The following is a 17,159-nucleotide window of genomic DNA, read 5'->3' on the forward strand; positions in this document are numbered from 1 at the left end:
TTTAAAACACCCCTTTGGGCCAGCGGGGGCTGGTGGCGCGTTGCAGAGACACTAGAGCGCCAGGGGGTGGCAACAAGCCTACGCGGGCAGATCCCGCCAGATGATGCAACAGGACCCAGGCGCCAGCCGCGAGCTGCGACATTCCAGGTTCTTCTCCAGAAACAGAAGCAGGCGGGAAGGAGCCGCGGAGCGAGCCAGGGTGAGGGGCTGCCAGCACAGCCAGCAAATCAACATGCCCTTTGGCTCATGAAGCCCCACACCAGCCGCCGCTCCAAAGAGCCAGCTGTACAGCTCCTCAGCCCCCTGGTGCTCGAGAACGTGGCTGCACAGGGCTGCTCCCACCCTGGACATCAGAGTTCTTTACAAACATCAGGCTCACCTCCCTGCAACCACCTGAGCAGCTCAGCCTCATTATACAGATAAGGATGACCCCGCATTAAGTGACTTGACCAAGGTCCTGGGATGACTCACAGTGTCGGAGCCCCGCAGTCCTAAGTCCAGGAGTTGGCAAACAGGAACAACATCTCCTTTTTAAAGAGCAAGAAGCAAGCGGCCTGGTTTTCCTTGCTGGGCTCCGTGTGTCACCTCGACAAAGTGCAGCATTCTGGCCGAGCTGCGGGAGGGCCAACAGAGGTGGGCAAAGGGGGCCGTTGCCCTAGGGCTCAGTGCTTCAAAAGGGGCTGAGGGAGAGCCCTGGGGGCCTTTTAAATCACCTCCAGAGATCTGGTGGCCTGGTGCAGGCAGCGCTACGGGCTGGCTGGGGTGGGGGCGGCTGTCTGGAGAGTGCTCAGATCTGGCTGTCCCCAGACCCGCCCCTTCCACCTGAGACCACACCCCTTCTGGGAGCTCCCCCCTCCCACACACCTCACCTGGGGCTCGGCAAGTCAGTCAGCCTCTCTCTACCCCCACCTAGCAGCATTTCACGGCCTCCCTGCGCTGCTGTAAGTGACCACAAAAGGTGTGGGGCTGATGCACTGAGCACAGCACCTGCCCTGGGCTCAGCTGCATGCAGCCTCTGACACTAGAGAGGGCGTATCGGCCATGCCCTGCCGTCGTGGGAACTCCTGCTCGCTGCTACATGCCCTGCTGAGACTAGTCATCTCCTGGGGAGACTCATCGCCACCCTGCCCTCCGTCTGCCCTTCCCATCTGAGCCATCAGTGGCACGGCACAAACCCACGGTGCCCACCCACCACTCCCTACACCCTGGCAGTGGCGGGCAGAGAGTGGGTGCAGGAACTCAATTGGGCGGGGGAACCAATAAATATTTCATCGCACAGGCTGACTTTCAGCACGCTCGCGCCCCTCGGCCCATCCATCATAGAGCCAGGCTCCGGGGCAGGGAGAATTCACTCCCTGTGATGTGTAAAACCACCAGCTCTGCTCCTGCGGAGGAGGCTGGGGCTCTGGCCTGTGGGGCACTAGTGGCCACAGGCTTCTCATCGGAAATCAAGGTGGGGGACCCCAATCACTGAGCACCTCCAAACTCTGTTCCTCAGTTTCTTAGGGACAGTGCTCGCAGAGGTATGGCGCCTTAACCCAGAGGAAAAGGGCCCAACAGTTAGGTCACGACGCTAGGACATAGCAGACCGGTGTTCACGCCACTCCTTTGCCACTGACTTCCCACACAACCTTGGGCAACTCACCCCAACTTGAGGAACCAGGTGCCTCAGTTTCCCTTCTCTGACAAATAGGGATAACAGCACTGCTGCGCAGGAAGCTGACACATTAATGACAGGGGGGTGCCCCCATAGTACAGAGATGGTCTGGATTTGTTTGCGCCGGCGCCGTGCTTGGAGAGCGTCGGGCAGAAGGCAAGCAAGGTCCTGCACAGTCTTAAAGGAAGTGCCGCAGGGTGAGTGTGTCCATGAGCGCTAGCAAGACAAGACTTGGATGTGGCTGGCAAACCACCTGCTCCCCCCCCCCCCCCGCTTACATCCCCCTTCCCCCAGATCAGAATTAAAAACGAGGGGATAATGACCCTGAGGGGGCCAGCCCCGGTCCCCTTAAATAAACTATGATGTTGCTACCCAGGGGAAAGCCTTGGACTGGTTAAGCGGAGCCGCTGCGTCCTTGCCTTAAGTGATGGTCGGAGGGCCGCTGGAGCTTATGCAAGTTTAATCGCCGGCTCTCGGTTAAGAGAGCTCTCTCGGCACGGCCCAGCAGCCGCGAGCGGAGCGAGAGCTGGCCTGTGTGCCAACGTCCTGCACCACCACAGTGGAGCCGGAGGGGAAGCAACATGCAGACGGCGCATGGAGGTGGGGGGGGGGGGGGAGACACACAGACATGCCCTTGCTCCAGGTCTTGGAAGAGAACCAGCACGGCTGCTCCCGGAGCCACGCGGACGCGGCCTGCTTTGGGGGGTTGCTTCAGATTCCAGACTCAGCCCCAGGGGGCACAGAAGCCCCTCAGAGGCCAACCGGCTCCGCGAAAGCGTTTGGACTCCTTCGGCCCAGCCCCCAGGGACGGTGCGGTCAGACACGCCCGGGGTACCCGCAAGGCCAGAGTCTGCAGCCCCAGGTCGCCCCGAGTAGAGGGGCCAGGTCTGGCTTTGTCCCTTCTCTCGTCGACGGAGACAAACCGAGTCTCTGGGGTGAACTTCAGCCCGGCGTGTGCCGCGGAAAGATTGACGGCTCCAACTCAGAGCCAGGCAGAACTCAGGGGTTCCTACGGAGAGGGATGGGAATGGTTAACCGGTAACCATCTGTCTTAATGGGGGACGCTAACCCATTACAGTTAACTGGCATGGGCTGAAGCAACTCCTCCACCCGCCCTTGTTTAAGTGGTTGACCAGTTAAATGTTACATTTAACCAGTTAACTCATGAAACGGGATTTTACGTCCCTTCCACCGGGCATCCCCTTTGGGCTCTAGCACGTGGGGAGAGGAGGGCAATCAGGTCGGACGCAGCCTAAGAAAGCAGCCTGAAACCTTGCCCCACAAAGGGGGGCTCACCCCGGCCCGCCTCTCTCTGATTTTCCTTCACCAGCGGCTGGTTTGCGTTTGCAAATTCTCCCATCAGGCTGCCTGGTCCCCGCTTCCTCATAGAACACTAGGACTGGAAGGGACCTCGAGAGGTCATCAAGTCCAGTCCCCTGCCAGACTTCTCTTTGGAGAAAAGGGTGCTGACGCCCCTCCATCTCCCAAACCAGCTCACACGGACCATCCCCCGCCCAGGGGTACCGGCACGGGTCCTTCCCACATCCCACCCCGCTCGGGGGCTGATTCCGCCCCTGCTGCGTCACTTGCAGGGGAACGAGCACGGCTGGGGCTGAGAAATCCGCTCCTGCTCTGCGTAAGTCTCTGTAGTAACAGGAGGCAAAGGGAAAAATAATAAAAAGAGGCACCAGAAAATATCAGCTGTCAGCAGCCTGGGTCCCGGCCAGCGCTACAGTTTGCTGGGAGGGATCCGAAACTCTTCACATCGAAGCCTGCCTGGTTTCATCCCCATCGTGTTCACCCAAGTGGCCTGCTCCCGTGCAGCCTGCTAGCCCTATGGACTCCCCCCACTCCCAGCTGGCAGGCGGTAATGCCCAGGCTAGACTAAGGATAGGGCCAAGAGACCAGGCAGCCCCCGGGCCCAGCAGCTGCGTGGGGCTACCCAGACACCTCGCCCACTGCCACGGAAGGGAGTTTCCCAGGGGGCTGGGGCTGGGTCATGCCCAGCCAGGCTGGAATTGCCGCCTTCAGGCAAGACCGTTCTTCGTTCAGTGCAAGGCGCTGCAGAGGTCAAAGTTCACTTCAGGAAAGCCGAGAAGAACCTTTCGCTCATTGCGAGCTGGCTTCATCTGCAAAGAACCACGCAGCTTCTGCCATGGGGGGACCCAAACGTGGAGCCCCTCTCCCCACGGCTGGAAAGCTCATCTGGTGTTTGGGGCAGTGGTAGTACAAGGAGCATGCAACCTTAGCAGCTGCACCATGGATGGGAATAATCAAGGAGGTAGGTGGCTGATTTGGAGCATCTTCCAGGTGGCCTCATTTTGGGTAAGCCACCCCCCAGCCTTCCCCCGCTCCAGGGGTGAACCCCTACTGGATTGGGGCCAGATGTGAAAAATTGCCTGGCTCCACCCAGGGTGAATGCAACTATTTCCCCCTCAGGTCAGTATTTGAGATGGGGAAACTGAGGCACAGAACCGTTACGTGAGATGCCCAAGGCCTCGCAGGAAGGCAGTGTCAGGAATCCGCTTCAGAACTCTGGGCTCGTGGCTTGGAGGATGCCACCAGCCTGGACCTTGCCCAGCTGTGTGCTGGGGCGGCCACTCAGGAAAGATTCCAATACCGGCCCGCTAACGAGCCGAGCGCCCACAGTTCGGTTTTTTGTTTGTTTGTTTCTACCAGTGGTGCGTATTCCTTGGCGCACACCGACATTTATTCTGCACATGGATGGGGGAAAAAAGCCCACGTGTGGGTGGAAAAGATTAGAGGGAAGCTGGACCGCCCGCTGAGGAAGCGAGAAATGCTCTATTGTATGTTCTCCGTTTCTTTTTTCGAAGCTGAATGACTCTCAAAAGCCTTCCTGGCTACACACTCACGGGGACAGGCTCTCTGGGGCATCAGGCTTTGGTTAAGAGATGTACAAACAACCCCAGTCGGTTCCCATTTTTCTTCTCCCCGAACTCTGGACACACAGGTGAGATTTTAACAAGAAAGGCTGCAGGTAAAATGCATCCAATCAACGCTAACAAGGGAAGCAAAGCGAACAGGCCTGCAGGCGGCAGCTGCGTGTGTGTGTGGGGGGGTGTAGAATTATAAATGTAAGGAGTTGGTTATTGTTATTGGTTCAGTCTTCTGTAATTTGCTCCTGGTCAAATTGCTCTTTTAATGAAACACTCCTCTAGGAAAGCAAATTCTGCTGAGCCCAAGTTTTCAGCGGCCGGCAGTTTCATAACCATGAGGATAAGCTAGTGGGAGCTGTGTTCTTCCAGAGCAGCACTATGGGAAGTGGTCAGCTGTACAAAGGTTCCACTCTGGGACATGCCCAGAGGTGGTGGGTGTGCAAGAGTGTGGGTGGGTGGGGGTGGAGAAGGGCAACTTGGCTAAACCACTGGAGATTGCAAAGACAGCACTGGAAAGCTTGCAGGAAAACAGAAGTCTCCCAAGATCCCTGCCTCCAGCTGTTCGGGATTCAACAATACCATGCCGTTACAGGTAATTTGGACACGGCTCAGGAAACGCAGTGGCAGCTGCTGCAGAGAGATGCCGCGGGGACGGAAAAGTTACAGGAGGTTTTTCCCGCACCCTCGAAATGCATTTCGAGTCTGGTTCTTATGACCAAGGGCTGCCATGGTGTATTCAAGAGGGGAAGTTCTTTTAGGGGCACTGGGGTGGTACAGCACCTCGAACGCAGGGTGCTAGTCCACACTGGGGTGCTTAGATGTGGCCTGAATCCATAGAAACAGCTCCCACAAAGATCGGGGCCAGCTGTGCTAGGCGCTGTACAGGCATCTAACAAGCCACCATCCTTGCCCCAGAGGGGAAACGAAGGGATTTTGCCCCCATTTACAAGACCCCATTTAGAGACGACTATTTGAGCCATGTGTGAGGAAGTGGGGACTTTTAGGAGTTCAAAGGGGGGCTGCATGAACATCTTACTTAGAAAATACTGGTCATTTTCTCAATTTGTTTCCTGAACAGAAAGCTCAAATACTGGACTGTCCGGTTCAAATCTGGACACGTGGCAGCCCGACTCAGTACCCAGATGTTACTGGTTTAATGTGACACGGGTGGGGAGTTTGTTGTTTCAGAGAACGGCCCAGAGCTGGAGCCCCGGTGACGGGTACCCTGGTGACCCCGGCCCTGCTCAGAGGACACGGCCGGTTCTGGCCAGACAACAGACACTGGGCGGCAGAGGGGAGACCCCAGCGACCGGCCCAGCTGGTCCCAGGAGGGGAGAACATTGGACGGGGAGGGAAGCGGAGAAGAGAGGGGCCCAGGCGACCCTCTTACCTGGGGAGAAGACAATGGCCAGGGAGGGGCTGTTGCTGGGGTTATTGGAGGCTCTGCTGGGAGACTGGGGCTGGTTTTTGGGGGACTGAGAGCAGAGCAGGCAGGACTCAGCGGGACGTGTGGGCTGAGGGCCCAGGCCACTGGCCTGAGGGATCCATTGCTGCGTTCAAAGCTCAATAAACCCTCCTGTTTTGTGCTGGCTGAGAGTTGCTGTGGTCTAGAGAACAGGGCTGCACTATTCCCTCTGGGAGGGGAGGCCCCGGGGGTCCAGAGGGGACTCACAGCGGAGGCAGGCGGCTGAAGGCCCTGTGAGGTGCTGGCTGGAAGCAGAGGGGCAGACCCCCCAGGGGAGAGTGGGCCCCCCAAGAGAGGGTCGCCGCACTGGAGTGGCTCCCTGAAAAGGGGTCGTCTCACTGCCGCTGGAGAGCAGTGGGCTCCCCGAAAAGGGGCTGCCGCACTGGAGGGGGGGGTTGTCCCAAGGACAGATGGGCCGAGTGTGGGCACCACCTGTGAGCCGTGACCCCGTGGCGTGAGGATCTTCAAGCTGGTTTTAAGAGAGGGAAGCATTGCACGTCACCGGGTCGATTTCCACGGAAATATCCTATTTCCGAAGCGGTGCCTGGCTCTCGGCTCTCCCGCCGAGCCCCGGCAAGTCACTTTCTGTGCCCCTGCCCTGCTCTTTCGACAGGAAATCTCCCCCAATATGATGGGGAGATTATGGCAAGCCAAGCAGAAGGGATCAGCCAGCGCAGAGAAGGAAATACCAGCCGTAAGACGCAGGTCTCCTTTCGCTGCTTGCTGCAGTAACGTCCTGCAGATCTGAAGTTGATTCCACCCTGAAAGGCACCAGTTTCCACCCCCTGCAGACACACTTCACCCCCAAACGAAGGCTCTGATGCTTCATTTCCCAGCCCATCGACCCCTAGCAAACTGCTGCGATACGACAAGTATTCGATACAGCCGGGCACCGTGTGCCAGGGGCACGGCCGACTGGCGGAACCGAACCTGCGGCCTCTGGAGCTCAGGGCGTGTACTAGAGCAGTGTTTCTCAATCTCTTTTTTTTATAAAGTATCCCTTTAAAAAAATAATAAGTACCCCCCGGGACCTACAGTTTTCAGACACAACATTTTTTTCTACCGGTGCAACACGTGTGTTTAAACATAATCGTAGCCGGGCGGGCGATGAAATTTTTGGGCGTAAAACGTACAAACATCTTAAAACGCTGTGAAACTTAAAACAAAACTTCCGTTTTTTTCCAAATTTCAGTTGTGTTGATGTAACCCCCTAGACTTCTCTCGCGTGCCCCTGAGGGGACCCGTACCACTGGTTGAGAAACACGGGACTAGAAAACCAGCTGGCTCTCAGCTAAGGCTGTAGAGCAGACGCATTCTCTCTCTAAGTCATGGGTTCCCAGACTGGGGGGCGTGCGCCCCTGAGAGGGGGCGTGAAGAAATTCCAGAGGGGGTGGGAGGTGACCCAGCCCCCCTGTTAAACTCCCCCCCTAAGTTTCACTGCTATTTTTGTTTTTCGGCCCCGGTCAGTTCCCCCCCACCCTTTGTTTCCTCAACAAGTTTTGCTGCTATGGGGGGGGGGGGAGGGAATGAGGGTTTCTCAAAAATCAAAAAGGGGGCAGGATGCTGAAAAGTTTGGGAACTACTGCTCTGAATGTTCTCAGTGCCACCACATGAGCCATTGGACCACACGTTGGAGATGCCTGGGTTACCCCAACCCTGTGGCAGACTGGGACAGCAACTGGTCTGCCCATCACCGGCACCCATCCAGGACACCCACATTCCGAGCCTAGCCCCGAAGTGGGAGCAGAGATCCGATTTAGCCCCCAGCTCCCCGCCCTCAGGACTGCTCCCAGCTGGAAGACACAGAACAACTTTTGCTGTTTCTCTAAGTGCCATTCTAGGATTGTCCCTCTGCGGGCGACTTCGATTAGGCAATTGCACGAAAAGGCAGCCCCACCAGCGCTCTCCGTAGCATGGAGAGCTGCCGCTTTGGGGTGAAGCCGTGTCAACTTCCCGCATCGATCGCCAAGAGGCGATGGTATTTATAGAACGAGTGCCACCAACCGAGAGACCAGCGCTTATGTTGGAGGGCGGAAGGGGAGGAGGGAAGGGCCAACGCTGTCACTTGTTAAAAGGAAACTCACGTACTCCTGCCGGTCCTCTCTCGCAGTCGCTCTAGGAACTCGGCAGGTAGCGCAGGGCTGTGACATAGCAAGCAAAACCAGGCCGAAGAAGAAACGCTGAAATCCCCATGCCCTGCACGCAGCTCTCTGGCCTGCGCTAACAATCCCCGAAGAGGGACGTGATGTAGACAGTCAGACCGGGCAACAACGGTCTTTGTGCAGCAGCTCGCACTGGGGTGGCCCTGCGCCTGGCTGGCCTGGCCACACGACCTTAATCAACAGGATTCATAATAATTCAGAGCATTGGAGACATCCGGCCCATGCTACAGGAGCATCCCCAGCCTTCAAGATTATTCCCACTGCCTCCCCCATCCCCTTGGGGAAGAAAGGTGGGATCCTGCTGTGTTTGCTAGTTATTAGTTGTTTGCATTCCAGCTGCACCTTCAGGTCGCAGTCGGGGTTAGGGGCGCATCGCACACCTAGGGAAATCAGTTCCTGTCCCAACGAACTTGCCACCTAAGAGACAAACCAGCCAAAAAAACCCTAAACACAACCACAACAAAACAGGCCAGGCAGCTGCCCAGAACTCCTTCCCAAGACAGGGTGTGTTACCCTTTGCCACCGCCAGGTCTTTAGGCCAAGTGTGGGATGCAACAATAAATCTCATGGTGAAGACCAACAAAGTCATCAATAGGGATTGTAGACAGCGTTCCCCGGAAGCTGTGTGCTTGGGTGGCCACCCAGGAGAGAGTCAAAAGCACCACAGCCTGTGTTTCTACCCGTGGTGCACATCCGCACATGCCCTGGTGCACAGAACAAAATTTATTCCACACTGGGATGGGGAAAAACAACAGGGAATATTGAACCTAGATACAGTTGACACAGGTGTTGCAGGTACAAGGGGACCTCGCACGTACACAGAGATCCAGGGCAAACCTCGCACTCGGTATCCTGGGAGAGTTAGTTTCCTTATGGATTGCTACACCCTCCCTCACCCCCATGCCCTCTGGACAGGAGTCCCCCAGCAAAGCCTGCTGGGAGTGGTGCAGAGACGGAGACCACAGTCCCTCTTCCAACAGATCCGATTCCCGTTTGAAGGCTTCTAGGATGCTGCATGGGACGTGGCAGGAGTAGGGTACGTTGAGACGTCAAGATCCGAACGGGGAGCAGGTAGGGAGGTCACGGGGAGCTGGTGTCGTGCTGCAAAGCAAGGTGCTGGACGAGGGGCGTGAGCTATTTTTAGTGCAAGAGGGTGGGAGGGGAGGGAGGAGCGTTTGGCTGGTGCGTGTGTGCACCAGCCTCATCACTCTTGGGAAGCAAAGCAAATATCAGTGCGATGCACGACTCCCAACCCGGCCACATCGGGAGGCCCCAGCTGCCGCCAGGGATTCCTCGCAGGAGACGCTCTATTTCTAGCCCCACATCTGCATCCAAACCAACAGCCAGCAAAGAAACACAACAAGCCAGCCAGCCGCTCCAAGAAGAGTCACAGACGGAGACCGGCTCCTGTCCGATCTCCCCTGGGGACCGCAGATGCCCCGTGATCAAGTGACAAACCCATCCGGCCAGCTCACCGTGCTAACTTCAATCCGACCCCTGTCCTGCCTCCCCGCAACACGTCCTGAGTGGTACATTCCATCACCCATTCGGCTGCAGTAGAGCTCCCCCACTCTAAGTCGGTGGAGCACGGCGGTCACATCCCGGTTGGCAGCTACATCTAAACACATGGGCTAAAAGCCATGGATGCACACACACAACATGGGTAACATGCTTCACACACATGTGTGCATAGGCAGGTAGACAGCAGCCTGGACATTCAGCCTCACACTTCTGGCCTTAGATATTTGGGTGGGGGATGGACAGACCCCACTCTTTTGACTCTGGATACCTCCTCTCTCCCCCCGCCATGCGGCTTCCAACCACGCACCCTGCTCCATTCCGTGAATGCCCCATCGCTCAGCTCTTCCTCTACCCAGCCCCTCTGCTTTGCCACCACCGCCCATCTTGGCTGCACCTCGGGGGCTAAACTCCTTTCCCACGCTCACGGGAACCCTGCACGCAGCACAGAGAAGAGACCAGGCTCTGGAGGTAGAACTAGAACAGAGAGCGCCATGGTGCAGCGGGACCGGTGGTGTCCAGGGCTCTTCTAGCCAGAAACCTCCATGCCGCCCCGCTGATCAGCAGAGTGCCCATAGCCAGGTTTGTGTTTTTCCTGGAGGTGCTCATGCAAGCATGTCTTGGTGCACATAACCAAATGTATTCCACACGTGGATGGGGAAAAAAATCCACGTGTGGCTGGAAACGATTAGAGGGAACATTGAACCAGAGCCCAATTGCTAGAGCCTGGCAAGTCCGAAGACAGCCATCCCCAGATGTGGGGGACCGCGGATCATTTTGGCAGATGCGGGCGCAGATGCCGATTGTCCCCCCCCCCACCGGGCTCTGCCAATTGCTGCCCACGCTCCCATTAACCAAAAGCGACCATGGGGAGTTCAGATCGCTGCCCAAGCACCAAGCAAACCCGGCCTAGAAACATTCCTGCTTCCGAAGATCCAGGAGAGGCAGAGGGTCAAATGCCCGGGGGGCCTGGGAAAAGCTTCGCGCCATTCAACGCTCCTCCTGCGGGGGCTAACGGCGCTGCAAGCCAAGCTACCGTGTCCCCTGCCCAGGCAAAGGGCACCGAACAGAGCGCATCTTTGGGAGCTTCCTCTGCGTCCCCCCCCCTCCAGGAAAACACCGGGGGCAGTTCAGAGCCAAGTGGAAGGAGGATGCAAACGAAACAGAACCAGGCCACCCGCAGCTGGGGACGCTGACACCGCTCTGGGGCAGAACCATCTCCCCGGAGACCGCCCAGCAGGGTTCTCTCTCGAGGCCCTGAACAGCCGCGAGGAGACAGGATCCCGGCACCTTCCGCGCATCCTGCCTCTGGCGGAACCGCCGAGAGACCTGGGCAGAGCCCTAGGGAGGATGGGAGCTGGGCCCAGCTGCTAGGACCGGGTCGCTTCAATTCGCCAAGGGCGGAGTAAGGCTGCTGCCCCCTCCCAGCCAACTGTCCTTTGCCCTGCTCACCCTCCCCTACAGAGCACAAGATGGTCCCTGTCCACAGGGGTGGGGCACATACGGACCTGGAGGCCGGATCCGGCCCCTGGCTTGCCTGGATCCGGCCCCCGAGACCCCTGCACCCTCCTTCCTTCCCAGGCCTCACTCCCCAAGCCCATTTCTCCTACACCCTGAACCCCTCATTTCTGACCCCATCCTAGAACCTGGGGGACCCACAAAAATCTACTAGCTCAGGCCCCCTAGGCTCTGGTGTGCCAGGGGAACGTGGAGAGGGTCTTTCCGCTCAGTCGGGGGCCACGGCAGTGACTTCGGTTTTTTTTTGGCTTTTCACTTTTGTGAAGCCCCCAGCTGATTTTCCTGTGAGTCAGCGCCCCTCCTCACCGTCCCCCAAAAGATTCCCCACCCCAAAATAAAATACGAGAGAGGGAGGGGGAAGAGAGCCAAGAGTTCACTCCAGGTCATACAGCAGGTCAGGCTAGGACTAGACCCCTGGTCTCCCCAGCCCCACTGTGCTACCCACTAGCCCACACTGTCTCAGCCAACCTTGGCATGCTTTGGGAGCTCATTTGCACGGCCGCATGGAGGGGTTTCTTCAACAGACAGACACACAGAGAGCCAGACGCACAGCCGGAGAAGCGCTCTCGAGTATCTGGTAGCTTTATGCAGTGCAGAACAGCTCCTCTTTGCGAGACCTGCCCAGAGCTCCTTACCCCAGGGCCACGGGGAAGGCCGGATAGCCATGTCCCTGCTCCATATGAGGCCCGGTGCGGATTTGACTTTGGTCTCTCCGCTTCCCAAGCGAGTGTTTGAACTGCTGAGCTAAAAGGCACAAGGGGGGATTCCTCCTTCTGCCCCCGCCTCCGCTGGGGAGAAAGGGGTGTAACTCCAGGAGGAGTTGTGAATCCCAAGCAGATGGAACCATCTTCCCACCAACCCACTTAGGTGCCTAACTCCCTTTGGCTTCTGCTCCGTCCCTCTCCTGGGCATTTCCTCTTGACTAGCCTACAGAGGTCCCCGCCTAGCCAGCCTCTTCTGTGGGCCCTTTTTATGCCTGGAATAAGGAGACGGGGTGACTTCCACCAGGCAGCAGGGTAAGGCACTGTCGTGACTAATGCCAGAGTCGCCCTTATGGGTGCGCTAGCCCCAGATCCCGACCTGCGTAATTCCAAGGGCGTTACCTCCAGAGAAAGCCGCTTTCATGGGGCAGATGTCGGTTCCTAATTCATTCTACCGACGCCAAGGGGTCGCCCCCACGTCCGCCAAGGGGGCTAGCGGCCTAGGATCTGGGCAGCGAGTTTGCCTCCTGCTTTTTCTTCCCCTGCCTTCGTACGACTACAGGCAGAGCGCACCGGCTAAAATAACCCACTTAAAAGAGGAAAAAACCCACACCTCTGGGAGGCAGAACACCTGCTCTTTGATTTATGGGCCTCCTCTTCACTCCGAGCACAACTGCAACTGTTTCAAGCACGCGCACACGCGCGCACACACACACACACACACACACACACAAATCACCAGCTATTTAAATAGGCAGAAATACAAGGCGATTCTTTTCTGTGGCAAAGCCCCATTTCCCCCCCAAATTAACGCCGGCCGATGCTGGTGAGGTTACTGGTCCCCCTTTGGTTCCGCAGTAATTGCCCTAAGGAACGCTCTGCTCGTTAGCGCCTGGCATGCTATACAAAACCAATTATGTCACCAACAGGGCCAAGCTGGGGTTCTCTTAACGCAATCCCTCTTCATTCCGCTTCTCCCCAGCGCAGGCACGCTCCATGCCGGCCCCTTCTCACGCGCTGTTTGATAAACGACGCTGCTGGTCCCCGAGCAGGCAAGCTGGTTGATGAAATTAACCGACTCTCGTACCTACCATGTAGCTCACTCACCAGAGGTCCGGGAAGGGACAGCTATGTTTTTCTAGCACCCATCCCCATGAAACCCAGGCTCCCTGCTGCTACCTGTCTGAGCGGGAGAGAGTTCTTTCTGGGACAGACAGGACCTTGCTTTGAATTTTCAGAGACGTAAACAGAAGTCGCCAGACAAAGCGGTTTCTGTTTTGACTCCCAGTGGGCATGGAGGGCAGCGTATCCCACAGATGGGGCTTGGATTAGAATGATGTGTGTGAGCTGCTTTGGGGTTTAAATGTTAAATTCCAAGCAGTCCAGTAAAAACTCTGGGGACAAAATCGGAAGGGAAGGGAGATGAACACAAACCTTTTGCTTCCCCAGGCAAATTAAACTAAAGCCAATACCCCCTTCAGACACAATACTGAAAAGGGATTTTCCAAGGTTCCCATCATGCTAGATGATCACAGCAACGCCATCGGCTGTGGCCCAGTTGAAATCTAGAGAAGGCAGATCCCAAAATCCAGCTGTTTATGGTCTGGGTTCACCCCCAGACTTGGCACTAATCAACTGGCATTGTTATTTAACAGCAAACAAACAAAACACCCGCTTTCTAACACTGGCTGTCACGCAAAGCAGGAGATACCACCTCAAACTGTAAAAAGCATCACACGGAGAGAGATCACATGCAAAGTCGACCCTGGATGGAGTGCTTTTCTTTTTTTAAAGAGCCGCAAAAGTTGTTTGCGACCTGACTCCTGCCCCCAAAATAAGAAGTTAGTGGAAAACTTAACCCACTCGTCAATGCTGTGGTACCCAGCCTGGGCTAGGAACAACATGGACCAGGATATGGAAGGAGTGGATGGAATTCAAAGGGGACTAGTGCAAACGCGGGAAGAGTTTTGAAGCGGCAGGCAAGCGGGGGATGGATTCTTTCCATCCCTATGGATGAGGAATTGAGCCTGGGGCAGGGAAGGGGGGGGAGGCCCTTTCCCCAGCTGGTTCTCCTGGAAGGTCTGAGCTCTTTGGAGGGGAGTGAGATGCAAGGGGAAAGGGGATTGATGAGAGATGTGGCCCTGCGAGAGGAAGAAAGTGACCGCAGAAGGGGATTAGGATGAGAAGCTGGTGGATACTGGATCAGGAAAGGACTTTACGTTTAGGGTGGCATTGGTGGAAGAGAAGAGGAACAGAGGAAGGTCTGGAAAGAGGCCCCAGTAGGGACCAGCTGTGAGAGAAAGGAAGTGGGCAAGGGGGGGACAGGTGGGAAGCAGTGGAGAGGAACCCAAGGACTAGAGAGACCCCCAGGGGGACAGGATAGGGATGGGAACTCAGACAGGAGCTTGGGAGTGGTGGGGTAGGGACCTTACTGGAGCCAGTCCAGCTACCCAGATGCTTGGCCCCTGGTGAACGGGGATGAGGGGCCTGCTGGGGATGACCCTGGTGGGCCGGTCCTTGGGGGACGAGGGGTCAGGATGGAGATGGAGGCTGGGAGCCCTAGAATTCTCAGGAGTGTTCTTGGGCAGCAACGTGCCCAGCAGCCCCAGGTGCTGGGGGCTGCCCGCGGCCGGCTCACTCTTCTGTAGACGGGACCGGGGATCTCTGAAGGGTACGGCTGGGCCCCCACTTACATGGTGGACACTGTGCTGAGCTAGGGGTCACACGGGGCCACAGGAAGGTGGGTGGAGGGGTGTCAGACGGGGGATAGCTGGGCGATGGCAGGGGGCAGAGGAGAAGCTGGGGGGATGGGAATGGGTGCTTGGGTGGGGGCCCACCAGAGTCACAAGAAGGAGGGTGTCCTGGGGCCAGGCTGGAGGGGACTGGGAAGGGCTCCGCGGGCTCACAGGAAGGCGGGTGGCCAGGAGCCAGGTTGGAGGGGATGGGGATGGGCGGCTGGGGCCCGGCGGACTCATAGGAAGGCAGGGAGACGGGGGCCGGGCTGGACGGCAGGGAGATGGGTGGGTGACTGGGGCCGAGATGGAGGTGGGCAGCCAGGGCACTCACAGGAAGGCTGACGGCCAGGGACGGGCGGGGGGCCAGGCTGGAGGGGACGGGGATGGGCGCCCGGCGCGGGGCACTCACATGAAGGCGTGGTAGATGAACGCCCAGCCGCGGGGTCGCTCCAGCACGTTGTACAGAGAGTTCTGCAGGCGCCGGTAGCGCTTGTGCGCGGCGGAGCGGGCGGCTGCCCCGCCGGGCGGCACGGGCAGCGGGGTGCCCAGCAGTCCCAGGCGCCGGGGGCTGCCCGCGGCCGGCTCACTCCTCTCCATCTGCACCGCCGTCAGGGCGACGAACTCCACCCGCCGGGGCTCGCCGGGGATCGGTGGCGGCGAGAGCATGGAGAGGGTCCCGCCGGGCGCCGGCGGTGGCAGCCCGGCCATGGCGCGGCGCTCACGGCACGGAGGGGGGCTCCGGGGCGGGCCAGCCCCTCATGGTCCGAGCTCCAGGCGAGCCCGGGGCGCTCTCCGTGCGCCCCCCGGCTCCCTCCAGGGGCCCTTCCCGGGCGCTCGCTGCTGCGCTCCGGCCCCGCGCACCCTGCCCGGGCTGCAAGTGCTGCTCCGACTCCGGCCCCTGCGCGCTGCCCGCAGGAGGAGCCCGGGACGCCCGCAGCCGCGGCCTCAGCCCATTCGCAGCTGGAGCAGCCTCGGGGAGGGGGGGCGGCCGCGTCCCGCGGCTCCTGCGCTGAAGCCTGGAGCGGCGCCGAAGTTTCCAGGAGTTGCAGTTTACACTGCGCGCCGGGGAGCTGCTTAGTGTCAACGCGCCGCCGCCCAGCCCCGGCCCCCACCTGCCTTTTCCTCGCACGCCCAGGTCACCTCTCCTCCCCCCGGGCCCTGTCTCCTCCCCGGCCCCTCCCTGCCCTCAGCCCAGCCTGACTTTCGGGGTGGGGCCTCCGGCCGCTGGAATCTGCCCGGCTCCCCTCACCTGCCCGGTCAAGGAGGAGTCCCCCCTCGGCGTCTCGCAGCCTCTAGCCGACCCGCTGTGAGCTGCTCGGGCATTGCGGCGGCCGATCAGCCAGGTCCTGGAGGGGAGGGAAAGCAGAGCAGGGTTATCAGGCCTCATGCTTCAGGGCGCAAGCCCCTGTGGTCAGGAAGGAACTCCCCGCCCCAGTACTTGGTCTCTAACTAGAGCCCCCACCCCATTCAGGGCCCTGTCAAATGAGTGGTGGTGAAATCCGGCCTTTTGTGGGCTTTTACTCTGTCCTGTGCCGCCTTCACAGGGCAGACCCGCGGCTCTCAAATTGGGGGTCCTGACCCAGCAGGGATTTGCAGGGGGGAGGTTGCAAGGTTGTTTTCGGAGGGTCCCAGTTATTGCTAGGCTGCCTTCAGGGCTGAGCAACGGGAGAGCGGTGGGTGTAATGTTGGCAGGGCGCCCAGCTCTGAAGGCAGCTCCCTGCCAGCAGCCGGGCAGAAATAAGGGTGGCAAGGCCATATCCATGTCCCCTTTATGGCGGTACTGCTGCTTGCAGAGCTGGTGGCTGGAAAGCGGTGGCTGCTGAGTCAGGGCCCAGCTCTGCAGGCCGCCCAGCTCTGATGCAATGCTGCCAGCAGCGGTGCACAAGTCAGGGCAGAGCTGTACCATCTGAGGATGCTAACGTGCTCTTAAGAAACGAATCAAGTAGTCGATGGAATTTCCATCAACTACTCGATTAGTCGATAAGGGGGGGGGAACCGCAGAGCCACAGTGGGGTTAGCTCCCAGCCCGGAGAGCTAACCTCACCGTGGCTCTGCCTTTTAAATGCAGTAAGAGCTGCGTGGCTGTTCCTACATCTAACAGGCAGAGGCGCAGTGGGGGACTGGGGACGAGCTGAGTCCCAGACACTGCACCTTGGCTCTTACTAATTTAAAAGCTGTCCCGGAGCTCACCCAGTTCCCCGCTGTGCCTCTGCCTCCCCTGTCCCCCTGTGGAGATGGTACTGGGGGGAACCGGCTTTTAAGCTGGCTTCCCCCCCCAGCACGGGCTCCTACTCCCTCCACTTGCTGCCTCTGATAGAGGCCACAAAGTGGGGGAGAAGCAGATATTGGGTAGTTGAGTCACTACTTGACTAAGCTTAGGATTATCCAGTAGTCAACTACTCAACCAGTCCCTTATATCCTTCGTACCACGCCCCCCCCCTCCTCCTTTTTGGGTCAGGACCCCCAACGACTACAACATGGTGACATTTCAGATGGAAAGCGCTGA

At 58.5% G+C, this 17,159-nt stretch overlaps 1 protein-coding gene across 3 annotated transcripts in view; it reads right to left on the reverse strand.

The window, feature by feature from the left end:
• The window catches only part of KCNQ4 (potassium voltage-gated channel subfamily Q member 4), a 95,741-nt gene extending 79,429 nt beyond the window's left edge, over positions 1-16,312 (reverse strand). The window contains exon 1 of one of the 3 annotated variants that reach the window (XM_089773499.1): positions 15,903-16,312. Coding sequence is in view for 2 of the 3 variants with exons in the window: in XM_075909066.2 (XP_075765181.2) it covers positions 15,063-15,361 (299 nt within the window). In the remaining variant the exon portion in view is untranslated. Of the gene's footprint in view, positions 1-15,062; positions 15,782-15,902 lie in introns of those variants that run through there. The other 2 variants (XM_075909066.2, XM_075909068.2) reach the window with 2 other exon arrangements.
• Between the last annotated feature and the right edge of the window lie 847 nt (positions 16,313-17,159).

This window comes from Pelodiscus sinensis, chromosome 26 (genome assembly GCF_052426305.1).
Source record: "Pelodiscus sinensis isolate ZL-2025 chromosome 26, ASM5242630v1, whole genome shotgun sequence".
Classification (NCBI taxonomy): Eukaryota; Metazoa; Chordata; order Testudines; family Trionychidae; genus Pelodiscus; species Pelodiscus sinensis.